General features: G+C 36.4%; 1 protein-coding gene across 5 annotated transcripts; it reads left to right on the plus strand.

Annotated features, from left to right (window-relative positions):
• Positions 1–114: 114 nt before the first annotated feature.
• Positions 115–27,116, plus strand: APAF1 (apoptotic peptidase activating factor 1). Of its 5 annotated transcripts, none has more exons than XM_042815803.1 (27): positions 115–133; positions 641–782; positions 1,085–1,274; positions 3,663–3,860; positions 4,831–5,014; positions 6,498–6,610; positions 6,989–7,120; positions 7,498–7,736; positions 8,392–8,559; positions 9,171–9,302; positions 9,764–9,877; positions 10,454–10,632; positions 11,336–11,462; positions 13,400–13,525; positions 14,353–14,484; positions 15,399–15,524; positions 16,432–16,593; positions 16,858–16,986; positions 17,701–17,826; positions 18,627–18,746; positions 19,611–19,736; positions 20,498–20,623; positions 22,920–23,039; positions 23,327–23,452; positions 24,246–24,371; positions 24,810–24,956; positions 25,469–27,116. In XM_042815803.1, the coding sequence occupies exons 2-27, from the start codon at positions 645–647 to the stop codon at positions 25,610–25,612; spliced, it is 3,750 nt and encodes a 1,249-aa protein (XP_042671737.1). In that variant the 5' UTR covers positions 115–133; positions 641–644; the 3' UTR covers positions 25,613–27,116. The 5 variants fall into 5 exon arrangements, with proteins under 5 accessions (XP_042671737.1, XP_042671735.1, XP_042671739.1 ...); XM_042815801.1 differs by having other exon boundaries at positions 116–204; XM_042815802.1 differs by having other exon boundaries at positions 127–200.

The following is a 27,116-nucleotide window of genomic DNA, read 5'->3' on the forward strand; positions in this document are numbered from 1 at the left end:
TCAGCCCGCCACGTCAGGCGCGTGCCGGCAGCCCAGGCACTGCGCAGGCGTGGGCGGCTCAGGGTCGGGTTGATTTTCCCCACCCCCGGGCCCGGAAGGAGGAAGTGCCGGCGGGAGGAGTGCCGGCTGTGCGGTGTGTGGTTGCCGCTTCTGCTTGGAGCTGGGAGAGAGCTGAGAGCCGGAGGCACGGCTCCTCCTCGGCCGGTAACGGCGTTGAGGGGGCGCGCGGGGCGGGAAGGGCTGCGGGCCGAACTCTGGGCGCGGGGCGGCGGCTGCGGCTGCAGCTGCGGCTGCGGGCGCTGCGCTTTCTGTTTCCTTTCCCCCGCGGCGAGAGGGGAGCGTTGTAACTGGAAAGCCTTGGGGAAAGAGTGGCTTTCACCAACTTCAGGCCGTTTTGATGCTGTTGTTTGCTTTTATGAGATGGAGGGAGAACGTCGTTTCAGCAGGACAGAAGTGAAACACAATGAATTCTTTTAGATACCTACGATTTATAGCATCAACTTGCCTGAAGATTCGCTCTATTTACAGCTGCTCAGCTGACTCTAAAGTAGAAAGTATAAGATACTTTAAAGCAGCTTTCTTTGTACATGTAAGTTATGTTATGGTTCCAGCCTGACTTTTTTGTCCCCTCACCTTAAAGAAATATGGATGCGAAGAGTAGAGCGTGTTTAATTAGGCATCGTCGGGCACTGGAGAGAGACATCAAAACCTCGTACATTATGGATTGTATGGTTTCTGACCAAGTCCTGACATTGCAGGAGGAGGAGAAAGTGAAACAACAGGTAGAGTCATCTGTGGGTTTTTTTTGTTTGTTTTTGTTTTTTGTTTTTTTTTAATTTTTCCAGGCTGCTCGTGTGTTTTATGGTCCTTCCTAAAAATTATTGCTGTCAATCATTACTACATTACAAATGCTTAACCAAGCGCTTAGGATGTGGTTATTATTGCAGCTCATAAGGTTGAGCTGAGGTCTTGCTCAAACTAAAATCTATATCCGTAGCAATAAACGTGTTAAATAACTTGCAGAGCAATAGATTAGGTAGTTTCTGTTAGCTTTGTGTAACACCTATTTTAATGTTTGTTCTAGAATACACAGAAGGAGCGAGCAGCTATGCTAATAGATACTCTTCTTAAGAAAGACAATAATGCATATAGATCTTTTTATAATGCACTGCTTCATGAAGGGTACAGAGATCTTGCTGCACTTCTTCAGGATGGCATCCCTGTCTTCTCCTCTGGGAATGGAAAGCATGCTATGGATGAGATGACTTCATATGGTTAGTGCAACTGCGGCAATCTCAGTTTCTGAAGGGAATGAGAAGCTGTGTTTTTATTCACTGCTAAGTGACTATCTGTAGTACCTAAAAGGAAGTAAAACAAAAAGGAAGTAAACAATGAGCTTGTTTACTTGTTTTGGTAGCACAATAGTCGGTAGTTCTGTATTTCATATGATAGGAGAGGATGGTTATGGCTTTCATAGGTCATCTTGAAAACGTTCATTACTTGGTAATGTGTATTTTAAAAGACTGGAAATCTGAAACTCCTGTTTTTCTCTAAATTGTAACATTTTAAGAGTCTTTCTTTCATTTACAAAAAAAAGTTACAATTTAGACTCTTAAGTCTTTCTTTCATTTACAAGTCATTCTTTTTAAGTCCCTACACCTGGTGTAGAGAACCTGCTTTGGCAGGGGGGTTGGACTTGATGATCTCTGGAGGTCCCTTCCAACCCCTACAATTCTGTGATTCTGTGAAGTTCATGTAGGTTGCTCCAAAAATAGTGCCTTCTCTTTATTTCCATGGAATATCCAACAGATTCGCAGAGCTCTGTAATACTATCTGATTGATCACGCACTCATCTACAGAACACTGTCTTACAGCACAGTCACCACTGTTGGCTATGCATTTTCAGCAGTGATGGATGAGAGCCTGGAATGCTGTATTCATAACGAACTGCACCAGAGGAGGTGACACACTGTCACCACTACTGAAACACACCACTCACTGCTTCACCGCACTCACATCCACTGTTTGGTCTCAGTCAGCGTTCAACAAGTGTCAGTGAATGTCAGTGGGTGCAATTTTTCCAGTGTGGAGGTGTTCAATTCCACACCATTGTTTGATACACACTTCTAAGTCAGGCACCATTTTGTCAGACTGCCCCTCTGCTGCCATCTGGTGCACAGCAACAAAATGTAATGGAATAGTGTTGGGAAGGTTCAACCTCTATTGCCATACCACCATCTGCCTCTGCTGTTGTAAGCCAACATAATAAAATAGGAGGTGTTACTTTTGGAGTAGCCCTAGTATATAATAAAGAAAGTAAATTTTACATAAGAGGTTTCAGCCTTCAAAATTCAGACATTTCTCATTTAGAGTAGTCTATAACTCTCAGCACTGCATGCCAAATATTAATCTAGCTAATTTGAGTGCTTATTTCACCACACCAGATCTTTTGCTTACTTTCAGTAAGATCTTGAACTTTACAGAAGTTGTCTTCTTTGATTTATATGAAATAAATTAGTAGTTTAGTGGGATGAACTGTCCTACTGCATTTGACTAAATGACAGCTGAATCTTACGGTATATTTTTTGGCACTGTCTAATATAAGAATCATAGAATATTTAAGGTTGGAAAAGATCATCTGGTCCAGCTGTCACCTGTTTCCCTGCCTGCCCTGTGATCATGTCCCTCAGTGTCACTTCCACATGGTTCTTGAACACCTCCAGGGATGGCAGCTCTACCACCTCCTTGGGCAGCCTGAGTCACTGCAGCACCACTCCTTCAGAAGAGAAATTTTTTCCTAATATCCAACATGAACCTCCTGTGGCGTGGCTCGAGGCCATTTTCTCTTGTCCTATCACTGTTACCCGAAAGAGAAGAGGCTGACCATCACCACACTACAGTGTCCTTTCAGGTCCTTGTAGAGAACAATAAGATCTCCCCTAAGCCTCCTCTTCTCCAGACCAAACAATCCCAGTTCTCTCAGCCATTCCCCGTAAGACTTGTGCTCCAGACCCTTCACAGCGTCACTGCCCTTCTCTGGACACTCTGCAAGCCCTCCATATCTTTCATGTACTGAGGAGCCCAAAACTGAATGCAATACTCAAGGTGCAACCTCATAGAGACGTGGTATTTAGAATACCTGAGTGAGATTTCCAAAAAAATAGCACAACAGCCAGCTGTCTACTGTGTGACCTGCAATGGAGAGAGCAGGTGCACATTTACTTTCTTGCTATGCTTCAGGTACCCTATTGCAAGTTCACTTGTCTTAGCTTAAATAAAGAGAAGCCTGGCTTGCACAGCAATGCTGTGCTGTTAACCACAGAGAAGAAGCTTTAATTTGCATGCTTCCTTTTCTGCTGTATTCTTGAAGCAGTAACCTCTGGTTGAGAAAGTGGCTCAATGGTTGGGAATAGCAATAGTTCTTGGGATTGATGTAACTAGGTCCAGCTTGCAGAAAATGTAGTTACCAACTGGGGTGCTGCTGTAGATGGGAAGCTGTTACCTGTTAATTTTGGCATGGTTAGTCCAGGAGTTCTTAGAGCATCTGTATGGGAAATGAGCTGGGGGAAGGATTCTTGGGGGTGAATTGTTTGTTTTGTTTTGAAGAGGCATAATGTTTAGAAATCACTTTTTCTTTTCGTGTTTGTTGTTTTTAACTTCAGTTAAGACAACTCTCTGCGAAGGAGGTGTACCACAGAGACCAGTTGTGTTTGTCACTCGGCCAAAGCTGGTAGATGCTATTAAACAGAAACTGTGCAGCTTAGGAAGTGATCCAGGTTGGGTGACAGTTTATGGAATGGCAGGTTGTGGAAAGACCGTTTTAACAGCAGAAGCTTTAAGGGATCACCAGCTCTTGGAAGGTACTTTTCTAAACATCAATATTCTAAAAATTACGAGAAATATCTATGCATTGAGTGTATATGGATCTTATGTCATCTTGAAATTGATTTTGTATTTAGCATGACAAATTCCTTAGGTGCTTTTATTGCTTGCAAGTTACAGTTTTCGGAACCGTTTAGTGCTCTGGGACCATTGCATATTTTATTAATTTATGGAAAAAGATTCTTAACAGCTTTTTACCTTGAAACCTGCTTTGATTTATGAGAGTAGATGCATCCTTAGGTAAATTGAATTTGTTATTTTTAGCAGTACAAAGTATATAATAATTGTTTTTAGTCTTCATTCTTTTTTGTGTGTTGCTTGTCAGTTCTTCAGACTTTTACCTGTGCTATATGGGTTTAAAAAATCTTGCTCAGACTATAGTGTAGGTTTTAGTAATGTCAGGCATTTGTGGTGTGGTTATACTACTATTATTAGTAGTAGATAATAGATCATAAATGAAATCATTTACTGTTGTTTTTCTGTATAGGACATTTGGAGCAGAAAGTGAGGTGAGATATTAGAAAATATGTCTGAGATTTAGAGAATATGGCATCCTCTGCTGCAGCTGGCTCTTCTAGAAGCCTTCTTGCTAAATGTTTTGTGGTAATTTTGTATCCCAAGCCCTGAACTCCTGCAAAGTGAAAAAGTGAATGCTGAGACAGAGAAGAAGGAAAGGGCTTGTCGAGGAAAACAAGTAGAAAGGAGGGGCAGCATCAGTGACAATGTGAGCTTTGGGAACTTGCCTTACAGAGGCTGTTCCTTTTAAAATATAAGGCAGTAATCTTGTAGAATCATCCTCCTGCGGTACAGAGTTTTAAGGTTGGTTTGCAATAGACTTTACAGTTTATATTTGAATTTAAATTGTATTATTAATTGCTATTCTAATAAATGCTATGAATACTTCTAATTTTAAACGTAAAGCGTGATTAACATTGTTGTTCCTGTCAGGTTATTTTCCAGGAGGAGTTCACTGGATCTCTGTGGGAAAACAGGACAAAGCTGGGCTCCTCATAAAACTGCAGAATCTTTGTAGTAGATTAGAGCATGACTCTACTCTTTCACAGAGACCACCACTTAACATCGAGGAGGCCAAAGACCGCCTTCGTTTGCTGATGCTGCGCAAATACCCAAGGTGATGTTGGTAAAATGCTATGCTATTCTTTTGCTCTGCAGTCTAATAATCTAGAATGTCTGTTACTACATATTTCTGTTTCCTAATTAAAGAAAAGATCAGAAGTGAACATCCTAACTTTCACTTTTTGCTTTCCCTTTTTATCTTTTAATGTAGATAATGTAGAAGTGATAGTCGAGTTAAAGCTAGCAGTACTTCAAGAATTTTGATGTTTGCATAGGGACTACTGTTAATATTTTCTAAATTGCTTGCTTATGGGAAAAGAGAAAATAGATTCAGAGAAATGTAAAAAAGCTGAATGGTAAATGGATGGTTAAATCAGGTATGTAATATATGCAGTAAAACTTTTTCTTTAAGTAGATGTTTTTAATGGAGTAGCATAAGGGATGCATTGTAGGCTTGTTCTGGATTTATTTGTCAGATTATTAAAGCTTTTGCTATAAATATATATATTATACACACACACACACACATATATATGTATATATATGATAACCAGCTGTGCAGGAGTCACCTTCACATGAAAAGTTATTAGTCACTGAAAACTGAAAGTTGAGAACGAATAGCTGGGAATAAGCACTACTCTAACTTCTAGTGTTCTTACTGTGTACTTAAAATGTTTAATGAGTGTATGAGGATCATACAGCAGTGGAAGGCTGTGCGTCACTAGAGAGCAGTTAGTGTGTTTTTAAAGTGGTTGCTTTGGAGTTACCAAAGTGAAAGCAAGTTTTCAAGATATGATCAATTATGGCCAAAAAGGCAAGTTGCTTTCAAACTTCAGGAAAGTTGAATTGTTTGATCAAGCAAAGTCTTGGCCACTGCACAGCTTTTTTTCATGTTTGAACAGTAGCTTTTGTTATTTTTGGGGATTTCATTACTCCCTGGGAAAATCTATGCTAAGCTAAACACAAGTGAGATATCTCAGGCATAATACTCCAGTGATATGATCTTTACAGCTGATGGAGTACTGGCATTTTTGTAAGAGAAAGAAGTCTTCCTTGCATAGAAAAGATTTAAAAAATATTGCCAGGCCTGTGGGAAATTGACCGATAAAGGTGAGAAATTCAAGTAGGTGCCTCCAGTGGAGAAAAGAGAGATACAGAATGATTGAAGGGGAGCATACTGTTTTCTCTCACTAACTCACCAGATTACTTACAGAAGCTTGGAAGAAGCTACGGCCTGTGCTGCATCCCGCCCAGTTGAAGATGTCAGAATGCTGTAAGAACAAATTGAACGTGTTGCATTAGGTTAATAACAGTTCAAGTATGAACCAAACTTCACTAATTTGTTCTTGGAGAAACTTGCATTCAGCTTTCTGACACAGGGTTTAATGTCCTCTTAAAATGTTTCTTGGATTAGTGGAAGAAAATTGAAATTGTACTACTTAGTTAATTCTGAAAATGTTCTTTCGTTATGAAGGTGAAATAGTATATCTTATTACTAATACGATATCTGAAATATGAAATATCTTTTCTTGTACTAGGTCTCTTTTGGTCCTGGATGATATTTGGGATTCCTGGGTGTTAAAAGCATTTGATAATCAATGTCAGGTTCTTATCACCAGCAGGGACAGGAGTGTGACAGATGCTGTGTCTGGTAAGGAATGATCTTCTCTTCTGCATTACAAATCATGGATGTACGTGTATGCAAAGTGTTTTTGTGAACTTACAAAAGAATTGATAGAATCCGTGTCTGTCAAGTTGTGCACAAATGATGAAGTTTTAGCATTCTGCTCTGTAAAACTATGCTTTTCCATGAAATACATGTTATATGTTGTCCTGTGTATATGTCTATATTGAGAATCACTGCACTCTTCAGTAAATTAGCCTGCCTGATGCTGCTGTGTTTCAACTGATTATCTCTACGTATGAAGTAGTCTCTGAGCCGGATCCTCTGCTCCAGATTTTTCTCCAAAAATTCTCTCAACTTCCATAGCATTTTGAAAATTCTTTTTATTTTTCCCCCCATATATAGGCAATAAATATGAGATTCATGTGGAAAGTGGACTAACACATGAGAAAGGACTGGAAGTTTTAGCCCTGTTTGTGAATATGAAAATATCAGAACTGCCAGAACAAGCTAACTGCATTGTAAGGGAATGCAAAGGTATGGCACTCGACACTTTTAAAACCACTCAGTATATTTTTTTCTTCTGGATTTTGTCTTGCAGAAAGAGGAGGGAACACTTGATGATCAGAGGGTTGGAGAACCTCTCCAGGAAGAGAGGTTAAGAGAGCTGGGCTTGTTCAGCCTGGAGAAGAGAAGGCGCTGGGGTGATCTCATTGTGGCCTTCTGGTACTTGAAGGGAGCTTATAGACTGGGAGGAGACTGACTTTTTACACAGTCTGATAGTGATAGGACAATGGGGACACCTCAAGAATTTGATTAAGAAAATTTCCTGATTTATTCATTTAGCTACTAGACTAAACTATTGAATTGTGTTCCTTCAGACTCTCTAAGGTTAATTTACTTTCTTCCTTCAGGTTCTCCTCTTGTGATATCCTTGATAGGTGCATTACTACGAGATTTCCCTAGTCGCTGGGAATACTATCTGAAACAGTTACAGAATAAGCAATTTAAAAGAATAAGAAAATCTTCATCTTATGACTATGAAGCCCTTGATGAAGCAATGTCCATAAGTGTAGAGCAACTGAGTAATGATTTAAAAGATTACTATAAAGACCTCTCCATCCTCCCAAAAGATGTTAAAGTACCTACTAAGGTAATAACAGCAACTCAGAAACCTCATAGCTTATTTTATTTATTATTATTACTATTTTTTTATGAATTAGACTGGGTGGTTCTTGTAGGTTCCCTCCAACTCTGGATATTCTATGATTTTTAGTGATATATAAACAATAACTTTAAAGAAGTAGTAAAATTTGAAATTATGGTATATAACTAATGCTATATGCAACTTAATAATAATTGGTGGTTTGGGTCTCTTATTATATCATACCTCTTATCACCTGTAACAGAGCTAAAAAACTGCAACTGAATTAATATGCTCATAATGTTAGTTTAATGTATGCTCCATGTGTAGCTCTTACATTAGGTTGTAACTGAACTATCTGAAGGCTTAAAAACTGTTGGGGAATTTCTTTTCTGAAAAATATATGATCACCATGAGTCAGTACAAATAGACAAACGAAGGGGTAGCTTGTATTATCTATCTCATACATATCTATTATCTGTCTGTCTATATATTTGCATAGTTTAATATTGAACTTCCTGAGTTACTCACAGAGCATAGATTTCTTTTGCAAATTTTAATGTTTCTACCATGTTTGTTTTTTTTCAGTTAATTGTTAGTCTTTTATGGCATTCCTACATTTTTGTTTGTTCCTTAGTTCTGATGATCTTTTCTGCCTTTTTAGGTGCTCTGTGTTCTTTGGGATATGGAAACTGAAGAAGTTGAAGATATACTGCAGGAATTTGTTAACAAATCATTATTGTTCTGTGATCGTAATGGGAATTCATTTCATTATTATTTGCATGATCTTCAACTTGACTTTCTTACAGAGAAGAATCGCAACCAGCTTCAGGTAGAGTTCTGGCTTATTTGCTTACTTCTAACATTCGACAAAGCTGGACTTTCTTCAGAAAACATTCCTTTTTTAAAAAGTATCCAGAGTAATCATGTAATAGGCTACAATGCAATTAAACTTAATGCTGGCTAAGAACATTTTAGACTTGAAAATGAGAAGTGATTTAATGATAATTCCATATGGAGCTAAGAAACTAATAGAATCATGGAATGTCTTGGGTTGTAAGGGACCTTTAAGGGTTATCTAGATCTGTTTTTGGAGGAGAAGGCAAAAAAAGGTAGATAGGAAGAAGAGGCCAATTGTTTGCTTTGTATCTATGTATGTAAAGGGTCATTTTTGTTACTGGATATGCATGTTTAATGTAAAGAGTGACCTTTTCTCAGTCTAAGAAGGAAGATTAGCAACTTGCTTTTCTGTCTTTACTATACAGGGAGTTTCTGTAGAATGTCTTCAACATAATTTAAATTACAGTTTCTTAAGATAAGTTTTTCTTATTTAATTTGTTGACATCGTACATGGAGGAGTAATAATAATAAATGTTTAATATTAAAATCAGTCCACACCTTTTTATAGTATTAACTGAAGGTGTGTTTGGGTTCTCATTGCAGGAACTACATAAAAACATAGTAAATCAGTACAAGAGATATTACAAGCTTCATGTGCCTGTGCTATCTCAAGAGGACTGCATGTACTGGTATAATTTTCTAGCATATCACATGGCTGGTGCTAACATGCAGAAGGTGAGTTCTGACTGAGTTCATCTGTTTCTCTTCTTCACCCACTGCCCTTCCCCTCCAGGCCATTTTTTCCTTTTAGAGTTGTCTTTTCCTAGGCCTCTGGGCAGATAGGCAAATACTGAACATAAAGTCCTTTCGGGGCTCCACTGATAATCACTGTTATGAAAACAACTTCTATGTCTCTTGTCTTTTCAATCAGTTTGTAAGAAGATTTCATATAACGTCTTTTGTTTTTCTTTTTCCTTTGAAGAAGATGTGGTAAAAAGTCTTCTTAAGCTTTTTTGGAAATCCAGGCTTACTATGTTGTATGATAAAATTAAATTGATTTGCTTAGAGTACTCCAGTAGATTAATGAATGAATTGGAGTGAATTGTATTAAGATATATTTGTGCTTTTTTATTTTTCCCTTAAGTAGATTCAGTTGTGGAATTCATGCTCTGAACTATGATTTGTATTTCCTGTAGGAACTCCGTGATCTTATGTTTTCTCTAGATTGGATTAAAGCTAAAACAGAACTGGTAGGGCCTGCTCATCTAATTCATGAATATGTAGAGTATAGTTCAGTCCTGGATCAAAAGGTATGTAAAAGGTAAATGATCAGTCTGTTCCAAATATGTTTTTCCATCTTTTAGTGCGTTTTATTTATGTATGTATTTGGGATACATAGGAAGTGTAAAAATGAAATGCTGGGGCAGTCCTAAGTTTAACCTCACCTTGGAGTGAAGGCAAAAATGAAGAATTAAAAAACTGTGGTTTTAGTTAACTTCAGTATAGGTGACAGTAATTAATTATGGAACTTAGTGGTGAGAATCTGTGGTTCTGTGATAATTAATGGTGAGTGCAGATGATACTCCCTTTTTTGGGAAGTTTAGAATCTTGTTGGCCTCTTGGAATAGTCTTACTGATATTTAACACTGGCTGCTCATTGAGTAAATCATTGCTTCCAGTATCCGTATTTGAAAAGTAAGGATAATACACTTTTTCTGAATAAAATAGCAGATTATTTCAGTCTATGATTTGTACTTGCTAATAGAACTAGGGAGAACTAAATGCTTCTGTAAGAATACTGCCTGTATAGAAAATAAAAAAACAAAGGGCACTTAGAAGACATATCCACTTCAGTAATTACCAAATGTTATCTGCTCTGTACATAGGATAGCATCATACGTGAGAATTTTCAGGAATTTCTGTCTTTAAATGGGCACCTTCTTGGACGACAGCCTTTTCCTGACATTACCCAGCTGGGTCTTTGCCAACCTGAGGCATCAGAGGTGTATCAGCAAGCCAAGCTGCGGGCTCAAAGAGAAACGGGGACATTTTACTTGGAGTGGATGTAAGTGGCAGTAATCCAACTGCTGATGTGTTTATCCCTTGATTCAATAACATTGTCGCATATACAATTGAACACAGTCAAGGGTAACATAAGAAGTGCTGTTTTTTATGGGAAAAGAAAGTGAAATAATTTTCAGGAACTAATGAAAGAAAAACTGGACATGTAAAGCTACAAATTAGTATCAATTTCATAGAAATGAAGAAATTACTTCTCTACTTAATGAACATTCATTTTAAGTACCTACCCAAATGTGAAAATAAGGTAATTTGAAACTTCTCTATATACTTTTTTAGAAAGGTGAGAATTGTAGGGCAAATATTACGTGTGTGATGCAAACTTGAAAGAGAGCACATAGGAGATCACAGCTTCAGAAAGAAGTCTATTGGGACGTAGCAGAAAGCAGCTCATTAAGACATTATTAAGAAGACTGTTTTGCTGTACCATGGCTGTGCACATGAGGTAGCATGTTGGTTTATTATGACATAGTAGCATTCTTGGTCTCTAAGCTCTTAGCTGTTGGAGGGCAACATAAATTCTAAGTGAATGTAGGAACTGATTTCCCTTATTTTGTGTGAAGGCTGAAAGCCTGCTGCACAAGGTATGTGAACAACTATTATTTTTTAAAGAGAATTTTGAATGATAAAAAATGCTAGGAAATAGTAGAAATCAGACTCCTCTCAAACTGAACTATCTTCTCCTACAGAAATAAAAAATCCTTGAAAAACCTTTCCCGTCTGGTTGTTCGTCCGCATAGAGATGCAGTTTACCATGCCTGCTTTTCTAGGGATAGACAAAGAATAGCATCATGTGGAGCTGATAAAACACTTCAGGTAAAAACACCTACCTGTGCATGAGTGAAGTGTAATGCTGTGTACTATTTTGATAATGTTTGTTGGTGGTGCTATTGCTTTCCTTTTGCTATGAAGATATTAGAGATCTAGAATATAACGGAGACAAGAGATTGAAAGGGTGTTACATAAACACATTTAGGTTAGTAAGTACTGTTTTGTAGTTCAATAACTATACTATGGTACCATGTAAATGAATATGAGATACCTTTTAATGATACAAAAAGCTTAAGGCTTAAGTAGTGCATCCCAGCATGTTTCACATTCTTTTGCAGAAATTGTAGTTCCCATCTACAGTACTGATAAACAGTGAGACGTGTTAGTTAGTGGTTTACATTTTCCATGGGGTTCTAATGGATGTTTGGTGCTAAGTTGCTAAATTTTCTCATGCAAAGTAAAGAAATCTGGGCAGAAAAATGAGCCCTGGAAGTGGTAGACTGGAAAAAGGTACGAAGTGAGTATGGGGAGACAGAGAGGAAAAGTGACTAATAAAAATTTGCCAGCAGTCTGCCTGGAGGGAAGCCAGACAGCTCTCAAGAAAACTAGCAATCAGCCAGCCACTAACCTGGTAAAGTATCCATATTCCAGACAGCCAAAGGTAAGGGTAAAGAACAACTATTCTGCAAGCCTTTGGTATTGTTTTGGATGCCTGCTAAGTTCAATACTAAAGTAAAAGTATTAATGGTCCTCAGTTGCTGTTCATTTGGCTATTTAATGTGGTGGTCTTCGTTACTTTCTTTTTTTTGCTGGCTTCTACATTGTTACGGTCATGGCATCCACCCACTTAAGGAGATGCTTGGTGGATATTCTGGTTTATGCTGTGTTGAAGTTATTGTGCTGGGCTTCTGTACTTCATGGCTTCGTTACTGGGACTGCTGATTTCTTATTTTTCTCTTGACTTTCTATTAAAAAAAGAGATTTTTTTTTTTTTCCCCCCAGAACCTAAACTAGAAATAATAGGAAAATTAACAATCATTTTTCATTGTTTAACTTTGAACTTGTCATGTTTTTCCTAACAGTGACATCAAAATAAAACTGTTTCCAGATTTTAAGACTAGCTCTCCTGTTTTAGTGGAATCAGAAAAAATGATTGCTAGATTCAGAGCAGATATTCTGCAGAAATGACTGTAGATGTAGATTTCCTTTTGCTTTGTTGCTTTTATTTGAACAAATACCAACTATTTCATTGTCGCTGTCATTCCCATTTGATGAAAAAAGATAGGAAAAGTAGGGATTTTACAACTTCTTGAATGTTGCTGCAAAGAGAAAATTGTGATTTGTTAGAACAGCTGAAGATCGTTTACTCTTGCGATGGAAAGGGTGCGTTTACCATTATTGAGATAAATCCCAGAATTTTAGGAAACTGATTAATGTGCAGTGCTTCTTTCCTGTAACCAGCTCAGAAGAGACTCCTAGCACCTTAATTTAATCATCAATTGCTGCTAAAATTCTTCCTTTCAACAGAAGAATATCATATCTATCAACCTGGAACTTATACTTGTAATAACAGTGCAGTTATTGTTAAGAAGTTATTGTGTGGTGAAGTTATTCACAAAGTAGAATAAGAAAGTGCATGTATTTAGCCTTAAGGAGCACAGAAGTCATATGTGGTAGAAAGCCTAGCTTTGGTTAAAGGTTATACAAAGTCATTAATGAAGCATGCAATGCGTACAGATTTTTTATATTAGTGTTCAGTATTTCTTTCCATAATAATTTCTATCACCTTTATAGATTTGAAGTTCAAATTAAATGTTCCCATATTACTTTCCTTGAAATTATAAATGCTTTCAAAGTGCAAACAGTTTTATGAAGAGCTTAGCTAAGGGAGCTCTTTGAGAGAAAGCAATCCTTTATTTGTGTAGGATGTTTCAAAATTGTCTGCCAGCTAGAAGATTTCATTCCTCATTGTATTTCTTCAGGTGTTTAAAGCAGAAAGTGGAGAGAGATTGCTGGAGATAAGTGCTCATGATGATGAAATACTTTGCTGCACTTTTTCTGCAGATGATAAGTATGTAGCTACTTGTTCAGCTGATAAAAAAGTGAAGGTATGGAAACGGAGAGTAGACTTTTTGTGTGTTTGTTTTGCTACATCGTAATTCAGATTTCAGTTTTAACCAACTCAGGGAGAGCAGATTCTTAAGACTGAGGGTTTTTATTAACTTTCTTAAGCCTTATGTGGATAATTCACTACTTTAAAAGCAAAATATCTCATACTTGTTTAGCATCTTATGTTACCATCATGCATACACAATTACGACTTATTTTATTTGTATTATCAGATGATTCTTTTTATGTAGAACACAATGGGTGAGTCCACTCCTGTTTGTAACATAAAATTAGTATATGCACAAATGTTTTTCTTATATAGCGTTTTCTGAGAGAAATTTGTTATTTTTAATTCTTCAGAACTGCAACAAAATCTGACAATATTCTAATCTTTCTCAGATTTTAATCTAAACTATGATCCCCCTCATTCACTTGATATTTAAATTGTTCAAAACTAGCTGTGAAATTTTGTATACTTAATAGTAGCCTGAAACTGAATTTTGATGAGAGTAAGTTGGTTTTATTTGGTTGCAGACGGCTTGTTATAAGAACCTTTGACTGTAAATACCATGTTCCAGTTCTTGTTTTGAAAAATATATGTATCTGCATCTCTGCTCTACTCTAGTAGAAGCAATCTGAAATCAAAGTTGTGTGTTAATAGATACAAATATACGTGTTTTCCCTTTCTCTTCCAAGCATTTTGGTGTGTTATTAAGAGCATTTTTAGGGTTTTATTTGTATTCCTAAATGGTTTACAGATTTCATTTTTTTTATTAAGTACATTGAATTTATTTAAAACTGGTTTTTATCCTTCAATTCCATCTAGATCTGGAATTCAAGAACAGGCAAGTGTTTGTACGTATATGAAGAACACACAGAGCAGGTCAATTGCTGCCAGTTCAATAACAGGAGGGGTCAGTATCTTTTAGCCACCTGCTCAGATGACACTTTCATCAAAGTAAGTTGAAAAGATTGTGATAAGCAGTATGGGAATAATCAAAACAGAGTAATTATTGTTGTAGAAATATGATTCAAACCATGTAAAGCAGGAAAATAAGCAAACACACAAAACAAACAGCAGCCACAAACAATACAAAACTGGATGCCAAATGATAAAATGAATGAATAATTAATGTAATGGAAGTGGAGCAGATGTATTTTCTTATTAAATTTATTGGGCATAATAAAGAAATGAAAGTGGAAGCCAACAAAATAACAGTAATAAAAACAAAAGATTTGTCAGATTAGCTATCTGGTTGTATTCAGATTATGAGGCAGTATGTATACTGAGAGCTGAAGCCATGTAACTGAAATATCTGAGGAAAGGGGGGAAATAGAAGAATAAAGGAAGATCTGGCTGTGGGTAAGGGTGTAATTTCACAGCAAATTCACAGTATATCCAATAATAGAATAGAACAGTAAAATAAAAATCAGATTTTATTTTAGAGAACAACGTACAGCTAACTGTTCCTGCTTTGAGTTCTCCCTGAGCAGTCAAGTGAAAAATCTGGTAACAGAAAGGCAGTATGCCCTGTAAGCTTAGAAAGTAGAGGTTGAAAGGAAGGAAAGAAGCTAGATGAAGTTTAATCCTCAATCTGAAGAAACCTTTGGTAACTTTGTGCTATTTGTGGTTCTTGTATTCATTGTACAGAAAGTGTTGTATAATAGTTACGAGAATCATTTTCATGCAAGCTGGCATATGGAAGTAAACTGTGGGGGAACCTCAGGCATAGCTTCAAGTCTGTGAGCATGTGGGTAAAACTAAGAAACATTTGTGAGAATTTGGTTGCCGCCGTGGTTTTGTGGAGAATGTGAACAATCTGTGAATAATTCATGAATTTAATGGTATTTATATATTTGTTTCTCATGCAGCTTTGGAATTTGAAGGATAAGTATTGTAGGAATACGATGTTTGGTCATGTAAATGCTGTCAGTCACTGTAGATTTTCACCAAATGATGACTATATTGCTAGCTGCTCAACAGATGGAACAGTGAAGGTACACATCTTATTTTTTAAATCAACTGCCTGTTTTAATGATTTTGGGGGAGTATGAAATACAAAATACGAGTGAGATAATTTTGTATTTGCGTGGTTGGCTTTTATGAATTAAACCCTGAAACAGTTGAGTATTGTTCCCACTTTTAATGCAAGACTTGGAAAAGTTCAGTCCGGTTCCAGAAGGAAAATTGAGTGGCTGCAGTTTTAAATAAATTCTACTGAGTCTCATTTTGAGTCCTTTTCACCATTTAAAAAAAAAAAAAAAAAAAGTATATAGTTAAGAGAACTGACATGGAGGGGTGTTTTGAAATTTGTTTAAACAAAAATAATAATGAAAACAACGGCAAGAAGGCCTTCAAGAATAGTTAAAAGGTCTGTCATCTGAAATGGAACCAGTAATAGCCATAAGCAATAACAGTGATGCGAGTACTGAGGTAGTTGTGTTTTTGCTTAGAACACAAGCATCGTTTTTTATTGCCTTTGGCTGTAACAGAACTATGCTGCTTCAGTGCTGCAGTTCTTAAAACACTAATACCTTTCTATGGAGCTGCTATATCAGGAATGTGAGGTTGTAGTATCTGTTGTCATTCAGAAGAAAAATTGTGGTAGAGGAAACAGAAATATTCAGTAGCTCTCTGGTAGGTGCCTCAACGAAATAGGCGTACAAACTACCTGTATCCAATGTACCAGATTGCTTGTTGTGAGTGGGCTTTATTTAACAGAGTTGCAGAGCAGATGTTATTTTTGTCTTTATTCTATTGTTAAGTAGAAGTTAAGACAGCCATCTAGGCTTGCTTGTTTGTTGTTTTCCTCACTTTCTTCTGTAAAAGAGATTGGGAAGTGGTTTTCTCCTGTTGTATGCTGTCAAGAGAGGTTTCATGTATTTCCTTCATTTTTTCTTGAAGCTTTGGGATGCGCATTCAGCAAATGAACTGAAAACTATTGAGATAAAAGAATTCTTCAGGAATGCAGATGAGCAGCAAGATGATGTGGAAGTTTTAGTAAAATGTTGCTCTTGGTCCAGAAGTAGTGATACAATTTTGGTGGTAGCCAAAAATAAACTTTTGGTAAGTATCTCATGTTAATAATTCTCTAGATGTGTAGAATGTTGCTATCTGGGTAGAATTTGTGAATACTTATAAAATATAAGATATGTTTCAGACATAAAGTGCCTGTTTTTAAGTGTGTTTAGTAAAAAATATGCAGATGATAAAAATGACAAATGAGATAAATACCTTCTAAATTAAAAAGTGTACATTGTTGAGTATATAAGCTGTGTCTGTGGTGAAGCCATTCTAGCTGTATGCTAAATATTGTAATTGCCTTCACAGCTTTTTGATGTCACGACATGTAATCTGTTAGCACAAGTAGTCGTAAGTCATCACAGTACAATCCAGTATTGTGACTTCTGTGCTGGGGATGAGTTAGTAGCAGTTGCTTTGTCTCATTGTTCTGTTGAGGTAAGTGATTTCTTCACGGCTACAATATACCAGGAAAGAGTAATAGAAAGTGTTACATTTGTCGTGGTTTTGTGTAAGGAGAGGTAAAACAAAGTGGCAATTTTAACAGCCTTTCAATGTGCTTTGTTCTTTATAATTTTTGTTTACCTCTAAGATGTAAAATAGGAATTGGGAAATAGTGTTTTGAGGTTAGACATCCTTCTTAGAAAGCATAACTCAGTTTTATATAAAACCACTAGGCCACTGTATTTATTTGAAGTTATGTGATAATGTGATTATTGTCAGTCTTTGGATTATACACCTTCCCTTTACTTAGCTCAAAACAGGCAAACAAAATACCTTCTCCTGTCTGCTGCTGCAGGATGTGGCAGTTTGTGAAAGAGGAATACAACAGCTGAACTAACTTTGGGACTATCATGGCTAACTAAGCATGTACAAGTATTTGGGTTTTCTGTTTTTTATTTTGCTAATGAGTGAGGTTTTTTTTTTTTTGTAATTCCTCTCACATCTTTTAAACTTACTGTTGTCAAAGAGGCTTCTGTTTCCATGTTACTGACCATCAAATTGTCATCAACAGGCACAGTTCTTTTTACACGACAGTTTTAGAGTGAGAATTGAGAAAATGCTAGTAGAGATAGTAATTAAGTATACTTCTTTTCAGTTTTGCTTGAAATGCAATCTAAATTCATGAGTTCTTTCATATTTCTGCTGCAGTTGTGGAATATTAAATCCTTATCAAAAGTAGCAGATTGCAGGGGACACATGAGCTGGGTTCACTGTGTGACATTTTCCTCAGATGGATCTTTATTTCTGACATCTTCTGAGGACCAGACAATACGGGTAAGATTACTCTTTTTTTTAAGCTGATACTGTGTGCATATAAAACATATAAATTCTTTGTCAAAATTGTTCTTATAAAATTATATATTCATATACAATATAAAATATTTAGCATTATGGTTATAGTAAGTATTTAGCTTTGTATTATATAAACATACAAAGTTATTTCTATATACAGTAGAATGAGCTGCCTATTTTCTTTATTTACTGTATAGATAAAGAATTTTTAGGTCCAGTGGCAGTTCAAGAGTAATGGTAGTTTTTAGATTTCAGGTAATTAAAAACTGGGAACTGTTTTGATGGTCCTTTTGTAAGCTAGCAGTGTTGATATGCCTTTCACTGTTAGATATCTAGGATATTTAGATTCTTATAGTTGTAATGCCTCATTAAAAACGGTGAAAATAGACCTACAATGTACAGAAGTAACATTTCCTTCTCTCCAAGCTAACATTTACATTCTTGAAATTTTGAAAGCAATTGAAATATAGAAATCTATACTTGGCTTTTACTGTAATAGAATTTTAACACTCTTCTTTGAAACAGAGAAGTGGACTTCATGGTTCTGATGCCAAACACTTAGATGTCTGCTTGGCAGCCTAGAAAAAGAATTATTTGTTTCATCAGTTGGAATTGCTATAGCAATTACACAACTTTCTTTGCCTAGTAAATAAAAATAGCAGAAGGATAATTTTCACTGTTTTAAAGTCAGTGTTACTTGCAGATTTTGTAAGACTTTGGTTTAAAGGTAGTCAGCAAGTTTTTTATCTTGAAAACTAATGGAACACTCCATTCTTTGACAGATTTGGGAAACAAACAAGGTGTGCAAGTCTTCTGATGCTGTGCTAAAAAGTGAACTGGATGTTGTATTTCACAATGGTGAAGTCATGATTTTAGCAATTTACAATCAGAAGCATATTCAAGTAAGCTGTGTTTCTCAATGTATTAATTTATTTGAAATTATCTGTAAATCCCAGTAGGAAACAAAGCACTGAAATAACTGCCTGTTCATGACTTTCAACAGTTGAATCCATAGAAGATGATTCTTAATATATTGTAAAATTTTAAGTCCAGGAACTTTGCCTATAACAGACTTTTCACCTTTGCTCGTGAAGGGAAAGTGACTGAAAAGTCAAATTGTAGTTAAGCAAGTGTCCTGTAATTCAGCAGTATATTTGCTATCACATCTCTAAAGGTAGTTTCTCTTGTGACTGTGGTGTTTTACCCTTGCTGATCTGTGGTCAGCAATGCATTCCTAGTCACCTTTTGATGTGCCATACAGTCATTTCAAATGCATCACACTGGTAGATATTTTTAACTTACAGATTTTTTGTAAATCATTGCATTCTAAAGTTCTCATCAAAATTGGTGTAAGGACAACACTGAGTTGAGATTGGTGCACTGTGCATGCCGTTAAGCTTTAAGTCATGCTTACACTCCGTTTGGCACGAATATCTGACTGGCAAGTAGATTTGAGCTCAGAACTCACTATATGGCCTTTGAAATTCAGGAATAACATGTTGACCTGTTTTCTGTGATCATGCAAACTTTTAAAAGCCTTCTGAGACTGAGATGTGTTTCTGTCTGCAAACTTGTCCCCTTCAGAACATGTTCTACAGTGATAGTTACACAAACCTTCAAAGCAACTGATTTGTGAAAGTATCTGGTCTTGATAAACAAAAGTTTAGAAACTGACAAACTCTTCTCTTGCCGTTCTTAGCTCTTTATTGTATTTTATTTCAGTTTAAATTTTAAAATATTTTGTTAATTTATTGCCTATCTTGCAGCTCATTAATGGAAATACAGACAGCATTATCATACAGACAGAACCTCAGGAATCCCTTGTTTGCTGCTGTTGCTTAAGTGAAGATCTTAAATTTGCAGCATTTGGGCAGGAGAATGGAGTGATAAAGGTATTAAAAAACCTGAACTTGATCTTGAAAATAATAGGAAAACAACTTTCTTTTTAAAGAAGTGTCATTTTAAGGACTCTCTTCAATAATATTCTTTAGTACAGTACTTAAAAATTTTTGTTTTAGTGACACTGAAGTGACGGTAATTCAAAGGTAATACTAACAATGCAGCATTGCGCTTCGTTTACCAAGGACTGATTTTTTTTGTTGTCACCATCACAGAATCACAGAACTGTAGGGTCTGGAAGGGACCTCTAGAGATCATTGAGTCCAACCCTCCTGCAATGCAGGCTCCCTAAAGCAGGTTGCACAGGTTGGTGTCCAGGCGGGTGTTGAATGTCTCCAAAGGAGACTCCACAACCTCCCTGGGCAGCCTGTTCCAGTGCTGCCACCATTACTGTGAAGAGCAGGCACATTGGTGCAGAACTTCTTATGCTTCAGTTTGTGGCCATTTCCCCTTGTCCTATTGCCCCGCAATGCTGAGAATTGTCTGGTCTCGTCCCCTTGCCTCTCACACCTTAGATACTTATAGACATTGGTCAGATCCCCTCTGAGTTTTCTTTTCTCAAGGCTGAACAGACCCAGGTGACCCAACCTTTCCTCACAGGGAGCCCAAAACTGCACACAATACTCAGTCCATTGGCTGCGAATGCTGTATTTACAGTCTCTTCATATTTAAAGAGAATTTGTGTTGAGAATTTGAACTTCCTTTCCCTAAAGTATGTAAAATAAATACTGTTCTTGCATTTTTCATTGTAAAGATACTGCAGTTGTTGGATGGGGAAGTTCTGATGTCCCGGGAAGCCTACAGGACATCTGTGCAGCACTGTCGATTTACCACGGATTGTCGGACTCTGATTTCAAGTGCTCATGATGCAGTCATACAGGTTTGGAAGATATTTTAAAAGATTAAATCGTACCTTTTTGGAAAAAATAAGTTAAAAGCATCTTTCCTATTATACCTAACGTAAACTCGGTGACCACTGTATATCCTGTGTGTGGAACCATCTTTGTTCCATGCATTTTGAATTGATTTTGTATTGCTATAGAGTAAGTTGGCATCCTTAATTCTATTGCTGCTTTGATTTATGTTTTCCTGCTTATCTAATTTACAAGTGTTGCAATGTCAAGTAATTTGTTGCAAAGGAACTGTAAATAAAAAGTTACTGTTTTTTTCTCTGGATGACCTCAAATAGGATACAGCAAGTTAGAGCAGCAGATAGGGGCTGTAGAGACTGTAGCTTTTATTTGTATCCCACAGGTTGGTGAATATTAGGCAGTTCTAATGCTGTGCATGATAGAACCAACTGCTTTCAGATGGATGAAAAAAAAATACTACTTTTCTTAGAAGGTAACAGTCCTGAACATGTAAGTTTGAGACACAATTCAGCACTGGCCAGGTGTGGACTTGTCTGTATTGTATAAGGGAATAGAATTGAAAGACTTGTCTCTGAGTGGGCTGCTGTGTCTACCTATTCCAAAAAGGGCTGAACAAAGATACTTGCAAGAAGTTGAATGGTTGCATTAACATGGTCTCAAATTAATAAGCTCTCCTGTTTGGCAAGATTGATTGGCTATAGAGAAGCATTATGGTGTATGTAGCATTTTAGCTCATCAGGGAATGCACTTTGAAGTGAGTGTCCTGGTCTTTTTTTAGTATAGTACTTCAGGTTTCACTGCACAGCAGTTGCAGGCATGCAGACAGGATTCCTAAACTAGAATTCATACTTTAAAGTCATTCAATATGACCAAACTTGAGCTGATTTGAAGTCAAACCTCTAAAACTCACGTGGATGCTGGTCCTCAGCCCTATTTTGCTCAGCAAATCTATTCCAGTTTCAGTCTTCTACCTCCTTGCTAGTGTACACGTAGCCTGTGCTGCAGTCTGTTATGGTGTTTGTTTTGCTCGAACTCTGTGCAAAACTTCTGGATCTGAAGCTATCCTGAGTATCTTCACTGTGATCAGTGCAGTAGTAGTCAGCTCGCCACTTCCTCATCGTTTTTTCCCAGATCCTCTGCTCCCCCTAGTGGGCCGTCACAGTTGTCATCTGAATGCCTCATTACTGTTCTTTCTTTGACGCAGAAAACCTGTTTGAAAACCAGTTAAATCACTGTCATTTAAATTATATTGAAGCTTAATAGATTCTGTAAGATAAAATGACATTTATTCAATTGTCAGTGAAGAGTTCAATTAAAATGCTGCCATTTTGCTATGGAAACACCAACTGAAATGACACTTCATTAAAAATATGCTTTAAAATATGCTTTAAAATATAAATATAATATATATCTACTTACATATAAACATAGAAATTTAAAATGTGATTTATCCAAATTTAATATAATTATAGAATATTCTGAGTTGGGTGGAATCATGAGAATCGTTGAGTCCAGCTCTGGGCTCCACACAAGACCAGCCCAAATTCAAACCTCCTGTCTGAGAGCATTGTCCATTGCTCCTCAAACAGTTTAGGACTGTGCCCACTGCCCTGGGGAGCCTCTGCCAGTGCCCAACCACCCCCTGGTGAAGAACCTTTTCCTAATCCCCAGCCTGACCCTCCCCTGACACAACTCCACGCTGTTCCCTTGGGCCCTGTCACTGTCACCAGAAAGCAGAGAAGTGCTTTCCCTTTGCTCCCCTTGTGAGGAACTGTAGGCTCCTTTTCTCTAGGTTGAACAAACCAAACGACTTCAGTTGTTCCTCATGTATCTTACCCTGTAGACCCTTCATCATCTGTGTTGCCCTCTTTTGGATGCTTTCTGTTAGTTTTATATGCTAACCTTCACACAGTGCTTAAGGTGAAGCTGCACCAGTGCAAAGCAGTGTGTAATAATTGCTTCCCTTGACTGGCTACTAGTGCTAATGCACCAGGATATTACTGACTTTTTTGGCTGCCAAGTGTTTTAGCACCAAGTTCACTTAGAAAAAATCAGATTCTGTGTATATTACAGGGAAACAGTTTGCTTTCACATTTTGCAGTGGTTAATGCTTTAAAGTAAACTATCTCTGAGGTTGAACTATAATACTTCTAGTGAGTTGCCACCTTCATCAAAACTTTTTATCATTCCTACAGGTTTAAAATTAAGCAGTTAATTAATTCTTTTTAAGTTGTGTTTCTCATATATATACATGTATATGTGTGTGTATATATATATATATATATATTCCATCTTTATAATTAGGTCTGGAATTGGCAGTTGAACGAGTGTGTGTTTCTAAGAGGGCATAAGGAAGCAATCAAAGACTTTGCGTTTCTGGAAAATTCAAAACTTCTTTCCTGGTCGTTTGATGGAACAGTTAAGGTAAATAAAAGGCTGTGTATAATATAAAATACATCTTACTTTCTTTAATAAGAACAGCTATTTGCTGAGCTCTGTATGTTGTATGGACACTTGCCTGGTTGAACTGATGTGGAAGTATGTGACAAAAATTAACATTTTATATTTCTAGCAATATTTATTTATTATTATTTATATTGTGTTTTGGCAAAATGTTTGCCATATTAGTACCACACAGATGAGTTTTATTTCCTTTATTGACTTTTTTAAACAGTATTTTACTGGAAAAACAAGCTAATTCTGTTCCATAGGTTTGGAATATCACCACTGGAATAATAGAAAAAGATTTTGCTTGCCATAGAGGTGCTGTTCTTTCTTGTGCTATCTCACCTGATGGTAGCAGGTTTTCATCTACTTCTGCTGACAAAACTGCAAAGGTTGGTTACTTTATGTACAAAAATAATTTGATAACTTGTTTGGCCTGATATTTTTGCTGTTTTTTTTTTTTTCATTATGAGATAACTAGTGATTATTTAACTAATCCTTTTTTGCTTCTAGTGTTAAAATTCCCATATCTGTGAACACGTTTCTAATGCTTTTACATACATTCGGAATTGATCTGGGTACAACTTCAGGCTGTCCTGATGACCTCTGTATGAAAAAACCACACATTCAATGCACAAGTCTGTGAAGAATGTTTTGTTTAGTTCTCTCTATTGATTTATTATAGCCTAATGTTCTAATTGGGAAATGGAAGTTAAGAAAAACTTCTGAAATTTTACATGAAAATATTGTCCATGTTGTTGGTAATATTTTAGAGCCTTGCTTCTAAACAAAAAGGCTCAAAACTGCTAAACTGTTCCAGGCCTGCACCATTAGCTTTTTTAAAATACAGTTCTAAACTGACTCATGAATCCTAGGGACAATTTTGTGAAGTTCTTTATGAATGAATGAGTTGCTTTAAAGAGCATATTCCAAGGAAAAAATGCACCTGATTCTGCAAGTTGTAACAAATGCATTCTTGTGTGATTCAGAAAGTGAAAGCAGAGTACGCACAGTGTAGTCCATACATAAGGAAAGAAGCCTTTAAGCATGTATGTAAGAAGTGATTTTTACTTTTGAATGCTACTTTTGAATGGTGTTTTTTTTTCTTTTTTTTTTTTTAGAAAGAAGGGGTGAAGTTATAATTGTTTTTGAGCTTGTTTTCACTCTCCTGTGTTTTTCATGTAGATATGGAGCTTTGAAAGTTCATCTGTTCTTCATGAGTTGAAAGGCCATGAAGCCTGTGTGCGGTGCTCTGCTTTCTCTCCTAGTAATAAATTACTGGCCACTGGAGATGACAAAGGAGATATAAGGGTACTGCTTTAACCTTGTTATTTTATAATTCAGTTGATAGTTCTCATATGGAAGAGTTCTCATAGCTTGTGTTCTGCATGTCTATTTAATTAGCATCGTAGTGAATATCAGTTGAAGATTGCCAAGATACCTTGACACATTCACACAGTGACAGTAATTTGTAACCATATTGATAGATTTATTTTCCTGGGTTCCATAGGTTTATGAATGCTGCAGAACTGTGATTCACAGAATTTGCTGATCATTCTACTGTAAATTCCATGAGTGATTAAATCCTTTCTATATAATACAGTCGTAGGAGGGGAGTGCTTCTTTTGGGTTATTCTGTCACTTCCAATTGAATGATTATTTTAAAAGGCTTTTTTTCCTCTAATATGGAAAAATATATTTCAGCTCTCCTTACGTTGACTTACACACATAATGTTTTCTTTCTGTCAGATTTGGGACATTTTAACAGGTGAATTACTTCACTTCTGCTCCTCAGTTACTGTGGATGAAGGAGAACCAACACATGGTGGTTGGGTAACAGACCTCTCATTTTCTCCTGACAGTAAAATGCTTGTGTCATCTGGAGGCTATCTTAAGGTAAGCCTTGAAATAATTAAAAAAATCTAACATACCTAATGAAAACACAAAATGCTGATAATTTTAGGAAAACCCAAACCACTTAAAATAAACAAGTCTGATATTTTTTACTTAAGACTGCTCCATCGTTGTGTTTGTCTGGCACTTTTCACATTTCTTCTCCAGATTGAAAGCTTCTTGAATATATATTTCTAAGATGGAGTTTGTTTTTGAACTCCATATGTGCTGTTGCTCAAAGAGTTCGAGATAGAGTTGGGAACTTCAGATCCTTATTAACAAAGCTCTTTAACATCTTTAAACATTCCAGTCATTTCTGTTTGCTTTAATATCCACTCAATTTCAGCTGCAGCTGCATTCATAATGAACATGAACGTGCTCTATGTCCTACTGCATTTATTTGCTTATTTAAGATAACAAAATTCTGCATTTCTATTTATGAAAAAATTGAAAGTGAATATTCTGCCTTGAAAAGACATACTTGCTCACTTCAACTGTATGGTTATATTTTACAGTGGTGGGATGTAACTACAGGAGAATCCTTGCAAACCTTCTACACGAATGGAACAAACCTCAAATCAATACACGTGTCCCCTAATTTTGAAGTGTACGTGACTGTTGATAATCTTGGTATTCTTTATGTATTACAGAAGTTGTGATCAATGGGCTGAACACTGTAGAGATCATGGAGCTCATTTTTTGAGCTGGAAACAAGACTGTGCTAAATTTTTATCTCTTGTTAAGCTGTGAATTATATTTCAGTGTTGTATTCACAATGTTTTCATGCATATTTATGTATCTTCCTGCATGTTTTTGCAAATTAACTTGCATTTAGTCTTGTTTTTGATAAGCATTATTATAATATGTAACTCCTCATTTGCATTTTGAGAATATTGCTTCCGATTTCACAATGAAATTTTATTAAGATTTATTCAAATTAGGAGAAATTAATAATTAACAGCAGTGAAAAAATAATAGGAACATAACAGATCAGTAATGTATTCTGTGCAAGGGGTGATGGCTAAACGCTCTCTTGTTATGAACACAACTGTGAGATACAATTTTTTTTTTTTTTTTTTTTACTATAATGAAAGGCTTTTCATTTAGTACAGAATGGAAAGAATCAGGGACATCCTCCATTTGAAAGAAGAAGCTAGCTATACTGGTGCTTGAAGTTCAGAACAAATCAAGTGACTGTGCAGTTTACAGCAGCACTGCTTCCCTCTTGCCCCAAGAATCTTCACACTTCTAACCTTTTGGAGATAAAAGTGATAAGGAGAGAAATGAGGCGTGTGAGCTATTCTTAATAAGGGGAACATCTTGAGTCTTGTTTTCTCAAGGCAAAATCTGAAGAGATATTGGAATTGAAGTGGAAGAGGTTGTGCCACGCGTCCATTCAAACGATGGATACAACCAACCAGCTAAACTGACACTGGAAATGCTTTAAAAGGTTTATATTGAAAAATATTAGAGGGTGTGAATTTGTGTTTTTTAGTTTCAAAATTAGCATTCAGTTTATACTATGAAGACATTTTATTGTTAGCTTTGTTAACGTTGGGTTCTTGGTACAGGGATCTTTTTCCTGGTAATATGTGATTTTTATTACTCCTTGTTTTTTATAATCTATTTATAGATTCTGTATAGGGTGGAATCTTTGATGTTTTGTACTAGTTGTACTTGGCATATCTTTTGTGAACAACTGGTTAACAATTTTTCTTAGATGCCAGTAAGCCTTGTTCTAGTAAACTGCCTTTTAACTATGAAGAGTGACTGCACAAACATTAGTGCCATGATTTTAGGTGTTTTGTAGTTGGCAGTAGAACACATCATCTAGATACTTGATTGTAAAAGGTATGTTAACAAGGGTGTATTACCTGATACAGAATAATGAAATTTTCACTTTTAGTAGCTTTTTTGTGTGCATTTCAGCAGATTTCATACACATTCTTAATGTTTTCCTGTTTTTGACAATCAATGTTTTTTTTTCCCTCTTTTTTTAACTTGAAATTCCACTGTTTCTAAGGTGCTATTGAATACGGGTCAGTATAATTAGAATCCTGCTGGCAGAAATACAAAGAGAAGAAATTTGATAGAAAAAAATAATAATGTTTTGTATTGTAAGTATGTACAGCATTCAATAAAGATGATCCAGGCAATATGAAA

Source organism: Centrocercus urophasianus, unplaced genomic scaffold (assembly GCF_019232065.1).
Source record: "Centrocercus urophasianus isolate 14NV4802_14NV808 unplaced genomic scaffold, USGS_Curo_1.0 seq_15, whole genome shotgun sequence".
Taxonomy (NCBI): domain Eukaryota; kingdom Metazoa; phylum Chordata; class Aves; order Galliformes; family Phasianidae; genus Centrocercus; species Centrocercus urophasianus.

Excerpts from the sequence above, each read along its gene's own strand:
- APAF1 (XM_042815803.1), top strand. The coding sequence starts at position 645 with ATGGATGCGAAGAGTAGAGCGTGTTTAATTAGGCATCGTCGGGCACTG. Across the intron at positions 8,560-9,170 it reads AGAATCGCAACCAGCTTCAG|GAACTACATAAAAACATAGT; the intron begins GTAGAGTTCTGG and ends TTCTCATTGCAG. Across the intron at positions 9,303-9,763 it reads CTGGTGCTAACATGCAGAAG|GAACTCCGTGATCTTATGTT; the intron begins GTGAGTTCTGAC and ends TATTTCCTGTAG.